This window comes from Coregonus clupeaformis, chromosome 28 (genome assembly GCF_020615455.1).
Source record: "Coregonus clupeaformis isolate EN_2021a chromosome 28, ASM2061545v1, whole genome shotgun sequence".
Classification (NCBI taxonomy): domain Eukaryota; kingdom Metazoa; phylum Chordata; class Actinopteri; order Salmoniformes; family Salmonidae; genus Coregonus; species Coregonus clupeaformis.
This window is the reverse complement of record NC_059219.1, coordinates 34,695,020-34,716,144: the sequence shown is the minus strand read 5'-3', so window position 1 is coordinate 34,716,144 and position 21,125 is coordinate 34,695,020. Positions and strand designations below refer to the sequence as shown.

Here is a 21,125-nt window from a genome sequence, read left to right as displayed (position 1 = left end):
GAATGGACGATGCCAGATGTGGAAGAACAAAAAGAAAAAGAAAATATATACTATTTGCCAGAGTCCCACTCGACCAGTCACAACTCTCCTTCCCTGGCAATAGAGAACAGTAAAACTCCAGCCAACATGTTTAAAAAGGGCAAAGGTGACGCCAAATCTCCCAGCATTCCCTTCAACCATTTCCTAAATGCCTCCACAAGGCAGTGGTGACCATTTTGTGAAGGGCATCGTGGGTTTGCTATTTATTTTTCTATATGGCACCGACAGCAAGACCATGTTAAAGTTCTAAAGACACATCCATGAAAATAAATCATTTCTCAATTTAAAAACGTACAAGTCTTTTTTTGATGCATTATGATTTGCAACCAGGCACATCCTTTGTTTTTTTTTTCTTTGTTTTTTTCCCCTTCCCTTCTCTTGTTCTTTTTGAAGATGGATCCTGTAGAAATCCAACTGACGCAGAACTAACCCCATTCCATTTCTTTGAGTCGGTGAATTCTCGTTCCTCCTCGGACCTGCCCCCCCCCGCCCCACCCCCTTTCAACCCTTGTGCCACCTGTTACTGTGGCGACAGTGAGCGAGAGGGAGCGGAAAGGGGGGCTTCTCTTCTCACACGGCCAAAGTCGAAAGCGCGTTTCGTTTACGGGTTCACCCTGTCACTCCAATCCTTGCGATGCGTCTTGATTGGCTTTCCACAGTGCCAAGTCCCGCCCATCTGTCCAGTAGGAGATCCCTTTAGATTCTCATCTGCTGCGGTCTTCAGCCTCTTTGCCGTCACCTCTGAATGTTCGCCAAAATATTTAACCTGAGGAAGAAAAACAATGAAAGGACAATAAGAAATCAATAGAGATCTTACTGACACTTGCCAACCTAAATATGATCAGATGTTTTTTTTGGAACCATCTAAAGACATGGGGTGAGATGAGTCTGCAGATCCCAGTGCGGGGGGTTGTTTGTGTTTCTGTGTTGATGCCTTGCCTGGTGTTCTGGCAGAGCTCTTTGGGCGTGGCTATCGGAACAATCTGGTGAACTCCCGGATGGCCCAGCACACCTGCTTACACTCCTCCGCACTGGAGAGATGGACAGATGGAGAAAGAGGGGGTGGCAGGAAGAGAGGGGAGCGAGAAAGGGCAATGTTATTAATGTGGTGCATTTACATGGTAAAGGTTATATCAAATGAAATAGGAAAAGAAAAAGGTAATTCAACACATTCAGACTCGCCATTTATTCAAGTTCACTTTAAATTAATCTGAACTGAAATTAACCCATGTCTAGCCTGCGGTTTGTCTCACAAGACTCCTACTGTGAACTCAAAGTGCTCCCTCAGATGACAGCTAGATAGTATTTCTGTCTGAAGCTCCCATTCCCTCAGAGAGACTGCGTGGGAGGGAGGGTGGATCGCTGAAAAGGGGAAGGAACGCTTATAGGCATGCCTGAACCTGTGGCAGGGAATCCATGAGGTTTCCCTACACCGGTTTTCCAGCGTTCCACTGCCACAGGAGCAGCTCGTTTGAGCATGCCCAGTGACACATGAGCTCTTCCCAGAGTCAGAACATAAACAGCTAGCTATTTTCTAGTAGAAAAACAGCTGACAGGGAGTCAGCTACTATGCAGAGTTTCACCTGACATAACTCCTGAACCTATGAGGACAACATGTGGCTAGTTAGATCATTTCTGGCAGGAAGGAATGCACCTGATGGGTACGACTGCACCAGATTACACTTGAAAAGCATGGAAGGGGCGTGGCTGTGATATGCTCACCTGGTGACTTGCTTGTGGAAGTCTGTGAGCTGTTTGTTTGTGACGGTCACCGCCCCGCCTGACGTCTCCTTAGGAAGCCCCTTCAGCGCATTCTCTAGCCAGCGGCAGAACGTCTAGAAAACATATCCGCAACGTTAAACATCAAACTCACATCAGGAGGCAATGCAATCGTAGTACTACAACACACTTTTATCTCATGATTGAAAGTCCTGTCATGCCCATGTCATTGGAAGTGTGTGTGAATATGAATTGTGGTCCCTGTTGAAAGATGTTCTCTTAGCGCCATCTTGTGGTATGACAGCGAGCACCCGTTGAAGACACCAGTGCATGTGTACGTTCAACTGCATATGTACAAGTACTGTCAGGAGTGAAAGAGCTAAGTGTGTGTGTGTGTCTCACCGGCCTGTCGAACACCATGATCTCCCAGAGCACCTCAGCCACGTCGGGGAGTGTGTAAGGTGGCAGGCAGAAGCAGCATGTGTGCATGAGCTGGGTGACCAACTGCTGCCCGTGCTGCCCCATGGCCTGGCTTATTAGCTGCTTCCGCAGCTCAAAGTCATCCTCGTGCTGCAACGGGAAGAAAACACATGACAATCTGACTGACAGATTGTTGTTATTCAGAGGATACTTTTTATAGATCAAACTGAGTGAATCTGCATGTTTGAGGGGAACAGTTTGAGCAAGGTGAGGCACAGATTTGATAGTCTTGATGACATAAAGAATAATTTGTGATACAAATGTATTTGTAGATCAGTGATTCTGCGCATTCTGCAACAGAGAAACAAACATTGACTGTTGAAATAGATTTTCCTTTTTTAGGGGGTTAGATCAGCTTTAATATTGCAGATAGATTGTAGCTTCCATCAATGTAATTGTCAGCATCACTTCCAACCCCCCATATCTTTTTTGCAATATACAGTACCAGTCAAAAGTTTGGACACACCTACTCATTCAAGGGTTTTTCTTTATTTTTACTATTTTCTACATTGTATAATAATAGTGAAGACATCGAAACTATGAAATAACACATATGGAATCATGTAGTAACCCCAAAAAAGTTTTAAACAAATCAGAAAATATTTTATATTTGAGATTCTTCAAAGTAGCCACCCTTTGCCTTGATGACAGCTTTGCATTCTCTCAAGCAGCTTCATGAGGTAGTCACCTGGAATGCATTTCAATTATCAGGTGTGCCTTCTTAAAAAGTTAATTTGTGGAATTTCTTTCCTTCTTAATGCGTTTGAGCCAATCAGTTGTGTTGTGACAAGGTACGGTTGGTATACAGAATATAGCCCTATTTGGTAAAAGACCAAGTCCATATTATGTCAGGAACAGCTCAAATAAGCAAAGCGAAGGTTATTCAATACAGAAAATGTCTAGAACTTTGAAAGTTTCTTCAAGTGCAGTCGCAAAAACCATCAAGCACTATGATGAAACTGGCACTCATGAGGTCAGCCACAGAAAAAGACCCAGAGTTACATCTGCTTCAGAGGATAAGTTCATTAGAGTTACCAGCCTCAGAAATTGCAGCCCAAATAAATGCTTCACAGAGTTCAAGTAATAGACACATCAACATCAAGTGTTCAGAGGAGACTGTGTGAATCAGGCCTTCATGGTCGAATTGCTGCAAAGAAACCACTACTAAAGGACACCAATAATAAGACGACTTGCTTGGGCCAAGAAACATGATCAATGGACATTAGACTGGTGGAAATGTGTCCTTTGGTCTGGAGTCCAAATTGGAGATCTTTGGTTCCAACCGCCGCGTCTTTGTGCGACGCGGTGTGGGTGAACGGATGATCTCTGCATGTGTAGTTCCCACCGTAAAGCATGGAGGAGGTGGTGTTATGGTGTGGGGGTGCTTTGCTGGTGACACTGTCTGTGATTTATTTAGAATTCAAGGCACACTTAACCAGCATGGCTACAACAGCATTCTGCTGCGATACGCCATCCAATCTGGTTTGGGCTTAGTTGGACTATCATTTGTTTTTCAACAGGACAATGACTCAACACACCTCCAGGCTGTGTAAGGGCTACTTTACCAAGAAGGAGAGGGATGGAGTGCTGCATCAGATGACCTGGCCTCCACAATCACCCGACCTCAACTAAATTGAGATGGTTTTGGATGAGTCAGACCGCAGAGTGAAGGAAAAGCAGCCAACAAGTGCTCAGCATATGTGAGAACTCCTTCAAGACTGTTGGAAAAGCATTCCAGGTGAAGCTGGTTGAGAGAATGCCAAGAGTGTGCAAAGCTGTCATCAAGGCATAGGGTGGCTACTTTGAAGAATCTCAAATATAGAATATATTTTGATTTGTTTAACACTTTTTTGGTTACTACATGATTCCATAAGTGTTATTTCATAGTTTTGATGTCTTCACTATTATTCTACGATGTAGAAAATAGTAAAAATAAAGAAAAACCCTTGAATGAGTAGGTGTTCTAAAACTTTTGCCAGAGCGAGAGACAGAGAATATATACATACACCCTTCTAAAAATATATATATATATATATTTTCCTTTATTACTTTCTAACCCTACTAATTCTTCATCATTCCTGGACCTGTGACCAAAAACAAGCTACATTTGGACAGTACCAAAACAAATGATCTAATGATTCGGTCTCCTCGCAGCAAAATTTGTAGAGCTGGGAAGATTGTATCCCCCATATCAATAACATTCTATTGGATGCTAGAATTTTGTATAATAATTTAAATTGAAAGATTCTAAGATTTGAATCCGGCGTCGTTTTGCGTATCAGTTCATAAACCATGTGCCATGGAATCGGTACGTAAAACAATCTCTTACCAACTATTTTGCAATCTATATGGCACGGCTGTCAATTTTTTGGTCCTTCAATTAAACTGATATACTTTTTTCTTAATCACAATTTTCTTTAACCAATTATGGTCTTTAATGCAGGGCCGACAGTTCCTTACTTTTCCCCCCTTCCACTTTCCTCTTTGATTTTTGCGGTAACGCTGCAATTAGTTGGTTGTAATTTTGGGTAGAGCAGACATTTCCATATGTTTTTGTTAGCTGCATGTGCGACATAACTCCACCAGTCCTACCTTTTTTCAAAAAATAATGGGTTTCTTTATCAATTAGTATATTTGAGTTTGACCACAATATTTGTTGCATTATTTGTTCTGTCCTTTCTGGAGGATTAAATTGAAATTGCAACCAACTTTCTATGGCTTGTTTAAAAATAGCGATATTTGGGAGATGATTTCCTTTTCAAATAACTGAAAGTGAGGTTGTAATCTGAATAAAGGGGAAAAGGCCATTCTTGAACATTGGGTGAGACATTCTTACAAATTTGCAAGAGAACCAGTTTGGATTTAAGTATAACTTTTGTATGACTGAAGCCTTTAGTGAGAGGTCTAATGTAGCTCAGCCTCCTGTAGCTCAGTTGGTAAAGCGTGGCGCTTGCAACGCCAGGGTTGTGGGTTCGATTCCCATGGGGGGCCAGTATGAAAAATGAATGCACTCACTAAACTGTAAGTCGCTCTGGATAAGAGCGTCTGCTAAATGACTAAAAATGTAAAGCTTTAATGTTTAATAATTCATATTCATTATATAAATAGGCACATTTAATTTTGTCTGGCTTGCCATTCCAAATAAAATTGAATATTTTTCTAATGTAATTTAAAACAAACTGTTTGCTAGGTGTAGGCAAGACCATAAGTAAATAGGTAAACTGGGATAATACTAAAGAGTTAATCAGGGTGATTTTTCCACAAATAGACAGGTATTTACCTTTCCATGGTAGCAAGACCTTATCAATTTTTTGTTAACTTTCTATATAAATGTATTAGAGTGAGATCATTTATTTATTTTGGGATATGTATACAGAGTATATCCACATCACCATCAGACCATTTTTATTTTACACGGTAATGTAAAAGTTGTATTTTTTTGTGATCCAATACATAATATAGTACACTTATCATAATTTGGTTGTAATCCAGAGAGGTTAGAAAAAGTATCTAGATCCTCTGAGGCTGTGGAGGGATCCAAGTTGTGGATTTAAAAGAAAACATGAATCATCTTTGTACAATGACACCTTTGTTTTTAAGCCCTGGATTTCTAATCCCTTGATATTATTGTTGGATCTGATTTTAATAGCTAACATTAGACTGACTGTTTGTTGGGGGTGACTCACGTCATTGATGACGCCCGTGTGGATGAGGTCTCTGACGAACTTCATGACACTGCAGTTGGCGTCCCGGTGGTCCAATGTGGTGGCCGCGATGGCACACTGGATGATGTGGACGATGATGCCACTGCTGAGCAGGGTGACGGGACTACGCTGGACAAACCTGCAGGGAGAAGAAGCGAAAGAGAGACGGAAATAAAGAGTGAGAAGGACATGGCAGAGAGAGATACAATGGTTAGTTTTTATTCTTGCCACTTAAAAGTAAGTGAACTTATTATTTCAAGGGAGAGGAGCAACTGTCTGAACTGTGTTCCAGTTGATCATACCTGGTGGCGAGTCTGAAAAGGTCGTCTACTGTGTCTGGGTGGTTACGGAGACCGTTGGACTGCTCCAATAGCTGGAAGGTGGGCATACACAGAGCCTACGGGGAGAGATGGGACAAAGTCAGTTCAAAACCAATAGCAAACAACCAGAGTTCCACTGCCACTCTCGTGAACTATGAGTACCTATGAAAGTGGTGTGTGTTTCCCCTACCTGTAGCATGTCCAGTAGACCTTGTCTGCAGCCTTCCTCCATGCCGTACTCATCCACCAGGATGCTGCCCAGATACAGGAAGCAGGAGTGGGGATACACCTGGTACACACTGACCATCTGAAATAACACACATTTAACATCTTTACACCTGATACACACTGACCATCTGAAACACATCTTTACACCTGGTACACACTAACCAGGGCTTGACATGAACTTCTGGGACTGAATTTTTACCTGTCCGAAAGCTCAAGTCACTTGTCTGTCCCCACCCCCCCCACACAAAAAAATAAAAAAGATCTAACACCATGGGCCAAAAAGGTGACTGAAAATTGTTGTGTATGATGCAAGGAACCACTTCACAAAATAACATTAATTATCATCACTGGTATTGACAATGGAAGGCTGCTGGTCTCTGATCCCATGTATTATATCTCCTGCCGTTGTGGCCTTGAGCAAGGCACTTAACCCCCCCACCCAAAGTAAAATACTGCACTGATAGGCTACTGTATAAAACACATGTGGTCTGTCAATCCTCCATCTGGAGAACTACTGGGTGTGCAGGCTTTTTAGCCAACCCTGCTCACACACCAGTCAGCTTATAAGGTCCTGTTGAGAAATGTGGTATGTTCGAGCAGGGCTGGAGCAAAAGCCTGCACACCCAGTAGCTCTCCTGGACAAGCGTTGGCCACCCTGCAACATTACAATTACAACCAAATACTTTGTCTTTATAAAATAATTCCCTCATTCAGTGAACCAGGGATTAAATGGTTATGGTGGGCGAGGTAGCCAACTAAGAAGTTTATCTATTTGTAATGTTAAAATATTCAGTGTTCAGGGGAGATCTTGACAGCATAGGAGTTACTTGTCAATTAGGCTATGCTAAGAATATTTGTTATCTTTGTCAGAATTACATGGCCAGTATTGAATAGAGGAGAATCCTAGCCAATTTTGATCGCTTAAGAGACGGTTTTACAACCGGAGTATGCAGCATTGGTTTCATCAACTCCGCACCCATATCAAATGCGTGTTGGCCATTTGCGGTTATACATGAGCGCCGGTGGAAAGTTATTTTAGGACGTCGGACATTACATTTAATTCATGCTAATAGTTAAATAGCTAACTAGAGAGATTCAAATTCTAAACATAGTGTAGTTTGGCTGGTTATCAAGTTAGTCTTTTGCATATCATTATTGTTACCTGCTGCACAAATCTCTCTCTCTCCCTCCCTCCTCTGGCAACAGCCCACTGGCACACACACACGTGATGCACACCATGACTTTTCCAGGATTCTTATTGCTGACCAAAAAATTGCTATAACCGGGCAAATAACTCACTAGCAATTATTATCAACAAATGTGCAAACGCGGGCTCGCTTTGATCTCAAAAACGCATCTCGCGACTGCATGATTGAAAGACCGCTTTGCCTGTCAATGCAGGCCTACAATAATTATACTGTACTCCGATGCGCTCTGCAGAGATTGGGAGGACAGTGAGCAAAACATTGCATCCGGAGGAAACTGATCCAACTATGATTGGAGTAACCTTATTGTTTGATATTGTGATTTCTGCGTGATTTTTTTTTACTTGTCCATTCGGACAACTTCAATCTGTTATCTGCTTGTCCAACAATACTATTATTTTTTTTTTTACTTGCCCTGGGCATTAATGTCGAGTTCTGTTGACCATCTGAAACAATACACCCATTCTGTTAAAGACCTGTACTACGGTTGCAAAATTCCAGTAACTTTCCACAAATTCCCAATAATCTAGATTCTGGAGGGAATAATCAGGAAACCAGAGAATCCTTCAACCCATGAGTTAAGAAAAGTTTCTGGAATTTTGCAATCCTATACTGTACACATTCAGCCTAACTTTGCCATCAGTCACCAGCTGCCATGGGCTCAACAAGCACCTGGTGGCGATGGAATTTGTATACACAAATAACAGACTCCAACCTAAATTTATCCATCTGTATATGGGGCGTATCATGACCCAAACACAGGGACACGCACCTGTGTGACGAGTGGCTGTAGTAGCGAGGCAGAGCCCTTGCCCACGCAGCGCACAGCGAACCGCAGGCAGCGACAGCAGCGCTCCACGATGCGGTTATCAGCCTGGTGTGTGTTTAGAGTCTCTGATAGGACCGGCCAGATCTACAGAGAACCAAGAAAACACCCAATATAGGTTTAGCATGAGAAGCTGTGGGAATGACTGTACGCAATCAAGGCCTTAAATTGAAGTTCAAATCTGCAACGGAGAAGAATCAGGGTAGTTGAGCACCAAAATAGTCTCACTTGAGTCCCATTCAAACTCAGTCCAATTAATGGGTTGAACAAAGCAGGTTGTATGCAATGGTAGCCTTGTCCAAATACAAAAAATAGCAAAACAATGTGGACTGCCAGTTGCTTTACCTCCTGGATGACTTTCTGACATGGGTGTGTCTGTCCATTTTCTACAATGGGATTTGTGTGTCTGGGGGGAAAAAAACATTACGATTAAAATGTCTGCTTAAAATAAACAATCATCAGCCCAAATCATCATATCAGTATAGTTACATGAGACAGTTCATGACCTGTGCAATCAGGATATGTATATACAGTATAACGTATTATAAATGGGTTGAGTGTACCGGAAGATGACTGCTAGTCTGTCCAGCCAGACAGTGGGGTCAGCAGCTTTCCCATTGCTGGGGTCCTGAGAGAGAAGCTGAAGATAGCAGACAAACATAAGCAAACTTGTTGGTATCACACAAATACCCAATCCACAAAACTGTTACACTATTGTAGTGGGTTACACACTTCTACCCAAAGTATCTCATACTCACACAACCTACCACCAAACAAATGGCAGAATAAAACACACCTTTTTGAGGGCCATGACCTGCACAGCACACAGGTCACTCAAACACTCAGCGATCTTCTCCAGGGGCAGACGAGCCAGGACCAGGGCTGTCCCTGCAGGGCAAAACAACCAGCGTTACCATGGTGACAGAGCAACACCACTCTGTTTAATACAAATCAACCTCATTAGGCAATCAAATAAAAAGACAAAGAACTGAACATCGACCCACAGTCCAGAGAGAACAAGTTGCTGAAAGAAAAGGACCAGCAAGTGAGACAGACAATAAGACAAGAGATTGAAAGTGAGAGATGGAATAGAGAAGGAGTAGAGCAGAGAAAGAAAACCAGACCAAAAAAGTGTAAAGTATGTATGCACACATGACTGTAAGTCGCTTTGGATAAAAGCGTCTGCTAAATGGCATATTATTATTATTATTATAAAGAAGGGTGGCATAATTTAAATGCCTGGACTATATTCATTTTGGAGAATGGGTTAAATGTAAGTATAGTAACCCCAGGTGTATAATAGTAAATAATGGCCACTTCTCAGAAAGTATTAAATTGTCAAGAGGAGTAAAACAAGGTTGTCCACTGTCAGCATATCTATTTATTATGGCCATTGAAATGTTAGCTATTAAAATCAGATCCAACAATAATATCAAGGGGCTAGAAATCCAGGGATTAAAAACAAAGGTGTCATTGTACGCTGACGATTCATGTCTTCTTTTAAATCTGCAATTTGGATCCATGCACAGCCTCAGAGGATATAGATATTTTTTCGAACCTCTCTGGATTACAACCGAATTATGTGCACCATATTACGTATTAAAATCACACAAAAAATACAACTTTTACATTACTGTGTAGTTTACCAATAAAATGGTTCGACGGTGAAGTGGAAATACTCTGTATTCATATCCAAAAAGAAAGAAATTCTCACTACAATACATTTTAATAGAAAGTTACCCAAATTAGATAAGATCTTGGTACCATGGAATGGACAACTGTCTTTTGTGGAAAAATAACCCTGATTAATTATTTAGTCATATCCCAGTTCACCTATTTACTTATGGCCCCGCCTACACTCAACAACTTGTTTTTAAAAAACTATTCCACTTTATTTGGAACGGGCCTATTTATATAATGAGTATGAATTCAGAGGGCAGAAATTACTAAAGCATTGGACCTCTCACTCAAGGCTTCAGTCATATACAAAAACTATACTTGTATCCGAACTGGTTCTCTAGCAGATCAGTAAGAATGGCTCACCCAGTGTTCAAGAACGGCATTTTGCTCTTCATTCAGATTACAACCTCTCACTTTTGGTTATTTTTAAAACAAGATATAGAAATCTGGTTGCAATTTCAGTTTAATCCACCAGAAAAGACAGAACAAATATTACAACAAATATTATCATTAAACTCAAATATACTAATTGATTAAAAAAACGAAAAAAACATGCTGGTTAAGTGTGCCTTGAATTCTAAATAAATCAGTGTCACCAGCAAAGCACCCCCACACAATAACACCTCCTCCTCCTTCATGCTTTACGGTGGGAAATACACATGTGGAGATCATCCGTTCACCCACACCGCGTCTTATAAAGACACAGCAGTTGGAACCAAAAATCTCAAATTTGGACTCCAGACCAAAGGACAACTTTCCACCTGTCTAATGTCCATTGCTCGTGTTTCTTGGCCCAAGCAGGTCTCTTCTTCTTATTTGTGTCCTTTAGTAGTGGTTTCTTTGCAGTAATTCGACCAAGAAGGCCTGATTTACACAGTGCCCTCTGAACAGTTGATGTTGAGATGTGTCTGTTACTTGCACTCTGTGAAGCATTTATTTGGGCTGCAATTTCTGAGGCTGGTAACTCTAATGAACTTATCCTCTGCTGCAGAGGTAACTCTTGGTCTTCCATTCCTGTGGCGGTCCTCATGAGAACCAACATTTACCTGGAATTCCAACATTTACCTGGAGCTAACTCTGCAAATAGCACTGCTGGGCAATTTGAAAAGTCATTGTCAATCGATCAATACGCTTAGCAAAGGTGTTTATCTTTAATTTACAATCTGTAGAAACTATAAGAATAGAAAGGTTCAGCACTTTTGTGAAACATCACAGCGGAAAAATATATGGCAGCTAGAAATCAAAACTGGATGGTCTTCAAGAGATAGATGGAGGGGTTGAGTGTAGCTGAAGGATGGGACTAAAAACAAAAGATAAGTAATGTAAAATATATTGTATCCGTAAAATGTATATAGTATGTATAAGCTGGAAGTAGAAGCCTAAGTATTGTTGTCCATTAGTTTACTCCAATTAGGGGTGGGGTTGTTGGGTTTGGGGAAAATAATATAGATACACAAAAAAAATATGGGGGATTGAAAATAATGCAGACAATTACAATGATAGAAGCCACAATCTATCTGTAATATTAAAGCTGACCTACCCCATAAAAATACTTTACAATATAAGAAGGGTGGCATTAAGTTACCTTTGAGGAGGCCTACGGCGGCTTCGGTGGTCAGGGCGAAGGAGTCGAGGGCACGGGCGATGTCCAGCAGGCCCTGGAAGTGCTGGGCCATGTGATCCCGACACACAGAGCAGATGTTATGGATGGCCTTGGCCGCCACGGAAGCCAGGGTCTTCTCCCTCAGGCCCTTCATCAGGTAGTTCAGCACGGGGTCTGCGACAGAGCGGGGCTAAGGTCATACACACATCCAAAGTATACAGCCAACAGAGACACAGCGATGCAGAGACATAGGCACAGAGACACACATTCTTAACGCAGCAGGGACGTAACAAAACAGAGTGACACAGGCATTTGACACAGAAAGGAACAAGGAATGGAAAAATAACAAGGAAATAGAGATGTGCTCAAAACGAGGGGTATACACACTAACACACAGATTAAGATGAACCTCTAAATTGATTAACTCAATCACTCAGGTCCCGAGCTAAGCTATTGACCGTAACGTGACCACTGAACCTACCTAGGAACCGCGGGTTGCGGTCAACGACCTCGCTCATCTCCCCCACCAGCTCAATGCTGGTGTAGCGCACAGCGATATGGACCGTCTCTGGCAGCAGCACCACCTGCTCCAACACCTCTGTCAGGGTGGGGTTGTTCTCACTGGGAAAGCATTAACATGTTACACACAAACACCCCGGGGGAAGGACTTATACATTACACACAAGCACAAATTAAAGATTGAAACGTTACACACAAACACCCTGGGGGAAAGATATACAAATCTACAAGTAGTTGCACACATTCTACGTGGTGAGGAAGGGATTTAGTCATTGCACATTATTTCTCATTAATAGAATGAAGAGGACACTCACGGGTCTACACTCTTGGCGATGGCGGCCATGATGAAGAGAACAGCCTCAGTCACCTCCCAGGGAGGGTTCCCTTCTTTTAGAGTGGAGTACAACTGAGAGAGCGAGAGGGAGAAAGAGAAGGCAGTCGGTATAGTTTGTCATCTTAATGACATCATTTTAACTTGCGACGGTAGCTATCTTGTGAAGGTAGCTACCTGGGAGAAACATTCCATGGAGCCCACAAGGAAAATGACATCCTTCACAAGATCAGACACCCTCATCCTGAACTCCCCAAAGTCATCTGTATCTTCTGGGATGCCCTCCTGTAGATCAACACAAAATATCAGACCGTGAGTGAATGATATAATACTGCCAGAGCTAAATGATGTACTGAACTACTTGGTAAAATGTGCACATGGTTAAGGGATTCTACAATCAGATATGACATAAGAAGAGTATTGGGAGTATGGTTGGCATCATTGGAGTTGGTTAAGGACTCCTTGTCATGTGGTGGGTGGTCCATACGTGGTCGGGGTCTAGTTGGCAATGGCGGGCCAGGCCGTGCAGCAGTCTCTGGATGTAGGGTCTGAAGATGCCGTGGAGGGCAGGGTCGTTGGTCTTATACAGGTGTTCTCCCAGACGATACCAGAAGTTAAAGGAGATCTCCACAACCTGAGATGCACCAGAAGAGAACACACACACTTGAAATCCACCCAAAGCGACAGTGTGTGTGTTTGTCTGTGAGTGTCTATCATGTGTTGTGTACCTCATATTGGGGGTGTCCTGCACAGATGAGCAGTAGCTCAAGCGTCCGCAGGTCTCCCATGCCCTGGCCTGGACTCCTGACTGTGGTCTCCAGAAACGTTTCACACAACTCAGTGAAGATCCTACAGTAATTCAACACTCTGACAGAACAAGGGAGAAGGAGAGAGTTGGGGATAAAAGTTATTATTTTCTTCCACACAGAGGACAGTGTGGAGAAGAGTCAGAAGAGTTTAACATCATGAGCAATGGAGAGGAAGGATAGGTTTGGGGCAGGAAGGAGTGGGAGAAGGGGTGTGGTGATGCAGTGACTGGATAGGTGATCTTGGTGTATGTATGAGGAGGGGAGTAGGCATGTGTGTGTGTTCGTACTTGTCGAGGTCCTCCCGTGCCACAGCCATGTGGTAGGCTGTCTCCAGCGTGAGGACGCCCTGGAATAGCTGCAGGGCCAGGGGCATGTGTGTGTCCACGTTCTCGATGGCGTACAGCGCTGAACACACGCAGTCGGACGCAGCCTCGTGCAGGTTAGTGGACGTCTCGTCTCTCTGCTGCCAAACAAACAGAGACAAAAAAGAACACTACGTCAAAGAGATGTTCCGTGGCTGAAAACCATGCATTATGTATACAAGCGATTAGCATTCTAAACCGGCATAAATTATTGCCCTGCCCCCCTGTGGTTGTTGCACAAATAAGGGTTTGGAACGAATGCTGCTACAATATTGAGAGACTTTGGGAGTATTCTAAAAGTTGTTCATGTTTTTGGGAATGTTTGTCACTAGCACTGTTTATTTGTGCTTCCAAAATTCCATGAGAGCGTGAGAGAAAGACACAGAGACATACCAGCACTTGGAAAAGGACCATGAGGAGCTGGTTGTTGGCCATAAAGTTGCTGTCCAGGACTCCCAGGTTGAACCAGCTGCCCAGACAGCGGAACACCTTGATCAGCATCTTCTCATTGCTGCCAGACTTCTCCACACACGTCACCTGGAGACAGAGAGACAACACACACACGTGCCATCAACAACACAGACCCTTATCAAAACCACAATGCTGTGTCTGAAGCCAAACGCACGAGGAAGTTCACCCAACGAAACAACAGGAGTCACGACAGGTGTTATCAATATTGAGTCAAGGCAAATTGTTGATTGTAGGTTGAGGTAACCCTCAACACAAACAGTATAGTTTGTCTCTTTTCTGATGGTTTTGGGAGGACAACTCCTACATTCTTAAGCTTAATCCTCAAAAACATCTACAGTCAAACTTGGACATTCTGCAGAGAAAAATATACTACAAAGTGAGTGGTTCAGTTTGTCCCTCTAAGGTAGTGGTAGTAGTTGAATATATTTGTGATAATGAGGATGTACACCCCAGAGTTTTATAATGAGAGGATGAACCCATGGGAGGTCTGCTTATCCAGTAAGGGGGAGTGGTGGCGGGTGCTCTAGTTTAGACCAGCTTAATCAGGTGGGTAAAATAGGTTAGTCTGTGAGAGTGTTGGCGAGAGAAAGATGAATGGATAGTGTGTGTGTCGACCAGAGAGAGAGAACTCTCACCAGTAGAGTGACCACGGTACTGGAGTAATAGGCCAGGTCCTCGATAATCTCTGTCCTGCGATTGGCTCCGATGCGAAGGGAGCGGCTGTGGACCTCCTCGGGGAGCACTGTAAGGATCTCTATCAGAAACGTCATGGAGCTGACGTCATTGCTATACCTGAGAGAGAGAGAGTGGAGGAGAGAGATGGCAGCAGTCATTTATGAGAACATTAGCATGAAGGAGATGTTTTTGAAGCTTTAATGTCACCTCAAACATACCAACTCATCAACTATTTTCAATGGCATTCGACTTTATAGAACCACCTACAACGGTCTAATATCCTGTAACTATTGCATTCTGTTATCCACAGGTGTGATCCGAGATGGGTGGTTGAGTGGTAATGGGAGGGGCCTTACTTTTCAATGAGGGTGTGGACACAGCCCTTCCAGGAGGCCATCTGTAGGGCGAGGTCTGCAATGGCCAGAGCGAGCTGAGAGAGGGAGGAGAGAAATTAGACAAGAAACCAGGAAGAACTAGTAGGGATTAGAGTATCTTAATGCCACGTAATATTGTACTTGTTAAATTGTACCACAGCTACAACAACTACTCCTCTGTAGTGGTAGCGGTACATTGGGGTAAATGCTAGAGTTCTATTGCTACTGTGCATTGCTAAGCCTTTGGGACATTTAGATGGGCAGTGGGACATTCCTAGAGCACATTCTAGGAGCATAAAGGCTACAGACAGAGATCCAAGTCATCCTGGAGTTCTTGGAGTTTCAGTAGTCACTGTGACAGAGGGTGATACCAGATGGACAATAATTGGATGGGAGGGGCGTTACCCTAGGTTACATCAATGGGCGGGGAGGCCATTACCTGGGTGACGATGATGGGGGAGAGGTCTTTGAGGCTCTGTATGTGTGAGAGCAGGGAGTCTCGGAGGGCGATGTGGGTCTCTGGGGGGAGCTCAAAGAACGATGTCTGGATCTTCATCTTCATGGTCTGGGCGGCGAAGTAACAAGACTCCACGTCCTGTTTCAGCTGGAGAAGCTGGTCTGCCATCTCCCACGCGTACATCTGTGGGGAGGGGAGACGGGACAGGGGGAGAACAGTTAGCGCCACCATTAACTTTATTCAGAAAGGAAGGTTACCGAAACAAGGAAGTCAAACACAGGGATACTGGTAAATCCGCCAGTTTTACACACACATGCCTACACACCTAAATTGTCTGTAAAGGATACCCAGGAACAATCAACTGACCAAACAGGATGGAAAGGAGGCACATTGCTACTTGTAGGACTCATTCCTTTTTGTATACTATTTTTGTTAGTTATATGAATGAGGATAAGAAGGCATAGCCTTATGTTTTGTGCTTGTGGTTTGAAAACATAGTGGGAATTACCAGCTTGGGGGGGTGGGAGCGCAACCACCCTGAATGAGAGATGAGCCCCCCTAAATGCAGCAAAAGTCAAATTCTAAATAATACTAATTTAACCATTTTCCTTTTTTTTGTTCAAATGAATGTGTAACTGCTACAGTGGTAAATATGAAATTCAAAGCTTATTCCAAATTAAACAAAAAAAAACACCACGTGTCATTGTTTAAACCATTCCCCTGTAACCCTGAAAAAAAAGAAGGTATTTCAACTCGCCAAATTGAGCCCAGTTTCAAATGATCACTGAGAATAACTGTTCCAGACTTGAGATGCGCATCACTTCGCACTGGCAACTTTTTTCATTTGGAACAATATGTGGCTATATTATATTCTGTTATATTACCTTTTTTTTTAAAACTATAAAATAGGTGTCGACTGTGATAAGTGCTCGGGAAATAAGTATCTTGTCTGCTAAATTAACAAAGCAAGGCTATGCCATTGCACAGCCATAGGCTTCTACAAGCAAGCGCCACTGCTGAGGTTACTGCCTTTTTGAAGATTGTGTTCTACAATATAATATAATCAGTTGATATTAAGGCTTCAATAACTTACCTTGCTTTTAAACGGACTGAATATATATGGGGCAATTTAGCAATTAGGATTGGTTATCTGTAATGGTTATGATAAATTAGGCATTGTTGCGCACTGTTGGCATAGGCCTACAGAAAAATTTGAACATATTTTTTTAGTGTATTTTTTAAATATATTTTTCCCATTCGAGATCTATGGGAAAAAATAAAGTGAGTACTCGAACAGTCAAAAAAAAAGTCAAATGCCCATCCCTGGTAAATGGATCACTATGCTTACATTCTCACGTCTGCGTCCCAACCTACTCAAATGATTTCAAAACCACCCTATACACGCAAAGACCAAAGGGAGTAGGCCTATTTACAAATAGAGTAGGCCAAATCTGATATCCTTCCTATGCAACACCATCAGGTGTCTGTAGCTAGCTGCCTTGATAGAGGGCGTGTTTCCTTAACCAACAGTTGGTCAACTGTTAGATATGCTGGAGTATGGTATAAGGACTGTAAAGTAAAACCTGATAAAGTGTGTATGAGAATTTATATTGCAAAGTGAAACAGCCAAGCCCCTTCCCCATTTGTCCATCAGTGTCCAGTATGTCCTGGCAGTCTGGATGAAAAAGCTGCTGACAGCACAGAGCACACACAGTGTTCATCACTCAGATGGCTCCTTCTCTCCCAAATTAGACCATTCAGATCCCCAAGTGCCAGCAAACTTAGGAAGTTGCTGGTGTCACAGTCTAACGTGTTTTAAAACGTGTTATGCGACATTGCATTTTTTCTTAGGGAATCAATACATGGCTTTGTGGGGGCTTTATGTGGGAACTGCATGATAGTGGGGAGAAATAACCGTTTTGAATCCAGTTACCCTGAGGCTGTCTCTCAATGCAACCTGCGGGAAGGCCATCTATTATAGAAATTATCACAATAATAAGTTAAAGTTGGTAGGAATACGTAGCAGCAACATGTAGTCTGCTAAATGGCATATTATTATTATTATATTATATTTCAATCATTAAATGTCCGATGACAGACAAAGATTGCATTTCCTGCAGGAGTTAAGGCAGTAGTAACCAATGAAAATGCGGAAACCAGACCGATGCAGCACCACCGGAGGAAAAAACAAACAAATGCGGAAATAAAACGGCTAACGTTAACCCTAACCAACAGCAAACAACTAAGTGGCACATACCATTTACACAACATTATCAACATAAATGGAAGTTGTTAGTGTAGCTAGCCAAGTTAACGTTCGTTAACTAACTCAAAGCAAAAGCATCCCTGGCAATATCGTTAGCTACCTAGCAAGACAACACGCCCCTCTACTAAGCAATTTAGCCATATGTGGCTAAAACGGCAAGTTTGCTAGCAAGTATTGGACGCTAGCTAGGTAGCCACCCTCGCCTCGCGCTCTTCCTGTGCTATGGCCGGCTAATGTTACTGTAATTAGCGCGAGTTACTAATTATGTAAAGATAACTACTGTAGTTGACTAGGGACGGTTAACTACAGTAGCTAACTAAACAACTAGATAGCAATAAATTGTTGCTAACTAGTTATCTGCTATGTGTGGCTAACTAGCTAGCATTTTCAAACACCATGGATTGTTTATGACTACACGCGAGAGAAAGCTAGCGAATGTTTGCCTTCATTATCTTCGTTCCACCTAGAAATCCACATATATTTATCCCCGTTTCCACTTGACAGTTACTAGCAGGCTAGTAGAAAAAAGGAACGGTGTTGCTAATGCTAACTAGTTAGTTACCTTAGTCAATCTAGTTTGGTAGATAGCTAACTAGCTAATGCTATGCTGCGTTTGTTGTTAGCTAGCTATGCTCATTCATTCGTTGTTGGTTTAACATACACAAATATATGTTTTTTTATCACCATGGTATTACGCATTCTGATGCAATGTTTTGTTTACGGCCTCACACGACCTGCCTAGCCATGTCTAGTTCTAGGCCCATTCCAAGTCCCCACCATCTCTCGAGTTCACTTACCGATCTCTGTAGCTCCCCCAGCCACACCGAGGCTCGCTCTTTACCGGCGGGGTCCGGATCATGATAAAGAGCCTGCACAGCTTGATACACAAGTGCGACTGTCGGTTTCTCCATAGCGCTATGCTACTTTGCGGGTTACAGTTTAGGGTAAATGCGAAGGCGCTATAAATTCCACAGTTTATGTTTAGACGGGGTAATATTTATTCGTTCCTTGTGCTCGCTGTTCCGACCGCCATCTCAATCGCACACAGGTTCCCCGTGTGTGTTGCCGACAAACGCCCCCGTCTAGAAATACAGATACAGGAACTAAAAGCTGTACTTCACATATTCGAGGGACACAATGGGCGGGTCTCTTTTACTGTTATTGTAAAACAAGCAGTAAAAACGAGAAACACCATATCAAGCAGGAAGCACCAGTGACTCGGTTAATAAAAAAGTGGCCAGATGACGCAGATGCTAAGCTACAGGACTGTTTTGCTAGCACAGACTGGAACATGTTCAGGGATTCTTCAGATAGCATTGAGGAGTACACCACATCAGTCACTGGCTTCATCAATAAGTGCATTGATGACGTCGTCCCCACAGTGACCATAGGTACATACCCCAACCAGAAGCCATGGATTACAGGCAACATCCACACTGAGCTAAAGGGTAGAGCTGCCGCTTTCAAGGAGCGGGACTCTAACCCGGACGCTTATAAGAAATCCCGCTATGCCCTCTGACGAACCATCAAACAGGCAAAGAGTCAATACAGGATTAAGATTGAATCGTACTACACCGGCTCTGACGCTCGTCGGATGTGGCAGGGCTTGAAAACTATTACAGACTACAAAGGGAAGCACAGCCGCAAGCTTCCCAGTGACACAAGCCTACCAGACGAGCAAAACCACTTCTATGCTCGCTTCGAGGCAAGCAACACTGAAGCATGCATGAGAGCACCAGCTGTTCCGGATGACTATGTGATCACGCTCTCCGTAGCCGATGTGAGTAAGACTTTTAAGCAGGTCAACATTCTCAAGGCCGCAGGGCCAGACGGATTACCAGGACGTGTACTCCGATCATGTGCTGACCAACTGGCAAGTGTCTTCACCGACATTTTCAACATGTCCCCTGACTGAGTCTGTAATACCAACATGTTTCAAGCAGACCACCATAGTCTCCGTGCCCAAGGACACTAAGATAACCTGTCTAAATGACTACCGACCCGTAGCACTGACGTCTGTAGCCATGAAGTGCTTTGAAAGGCTGGTCATGGCTCACATCAACACCATTATCCCAGAAACCCTAGACCCACTCCAATTTGCATACCGCCCCAACAGATCCACAGATGATGCAATCTCTATTGCACTCCACACTGCCCTTTCCCACCTGGACAAGAGGAACACCTACGTGAGAATGCTATTCATTGACTACAGCTCAGCGTTCAACACCATAGCGCCCTCAAAGCTCATCACTAAGCTAAGGATCCTGGGACAAAACACCTCCCTCTGCAACTGGATCCTGGACTTCCTGACGGGCCGCCCCCAGGTGGTAAGGGTAGGTAACAACACATTTAATTCAATTAATTTTGATTTAATTTAATTTAATTTATGGTTACAATGTATAACTATGTAGCTAGGCGGTATGTACATGTTTTTGTAAGAGAATCCCAATATACACTGAAAGACCACTAGATGTAAGCAAAGTGCATGATTTACAACAGTTGTTCTCAAATGGGGGTACTAGTAACAAAGATAGATACCAGATAGTGGCTCATTACAGGTTTGCGTCTTCCGAGCAGTTGTCAATAGTTGCCCTGCAGGAGAGTAACCTGATGCAAAGGAGACATTGGACCCCAAGTTTTTCCTGGTCAGGTCACATGGTTAGAAAAACTCCTGCCACTATAGGCATGCTTCATGGGTGTAAGTACACTACATGACCAAAAGTATGTGGACACCTGCTTGTCGAACATCTCATTCCAAAATCATGGGCATTAATATGGAGATGGTCCTCCCTTTGCTGCTATATCAGCCTCCACTCTTCTGGGAAGGCTTTCCACTAGGTGTTGGAACATTGCTGCGGGGACTTGCTTCCATTCAGCCACAAGAGCATTAGTGAGGTAGTGCACTGATGTTGGGTGATTAAGCCTGGCTCGCACTCAGCGTTCCAATTCATCCCAAAGGTGTTTGTTGGGGTTGAGGTCAGGGCTCTGTGCAGGCCAGTCAAGTTCTCGACAAACCATTTCTGTACGGACCTCGCTTTGTGCATGGGGGAATTGTCA

The 21,125-nt window shown here is 43.1% G+C and overlaps 1 protein-coding gene across 1 annotated transcript; it reads right to left on the bottom strand.

Annotated features, from left to right (window-relative positions):
- Window positions 1-238: 238 nt before the first annotated feature.
- Window positions 239-19,143, bottom strand: LOC121543720 (transportin-3). The gene is made up of 23 exons (XM_041853864.2): window positions 18,866-19,143; window positions 15,785-15,985; window positions 15,328-15,401; window positions 14,932-15,088; window positions 14,219-14,362; window positions 13,751-13,926; window positions 13,383-13,521; window positions 13,142-13,288; window positions 12,832-12,939; window positions 12,638-12,729; window positions 12,286-12,425; window positions 11,787-11,978; window positions 9,318-9,409; window positions 9,085-9,161; window positions 8,867-8,927; window positions 8,468-8,608; window positions 6,453-6,569; window positions 6,245-6,339; window positions 5,925-6,081; window positions 2,161-2,328; window positions 1,762-1,874; window positions 979-1,070; window positions 239-805 (listed from the first exon to the last, which is right to left on the bottom strand). Exons 1-22 carry the CDS (start codon window positions 18,977-18,979, stop codon window positions 1,010-1,012), a joined length of 2,766 nt encoding a protein of 921 aa, XP_041709798.1. The 5' UTR covers window positions 18,980-19,143; the 3' UTR covers window positions 239-805; window positions 979-1,009.
- Between the last annotated feature and the right edge of the window lie 1,982 nt (window positions 19,144-21,125).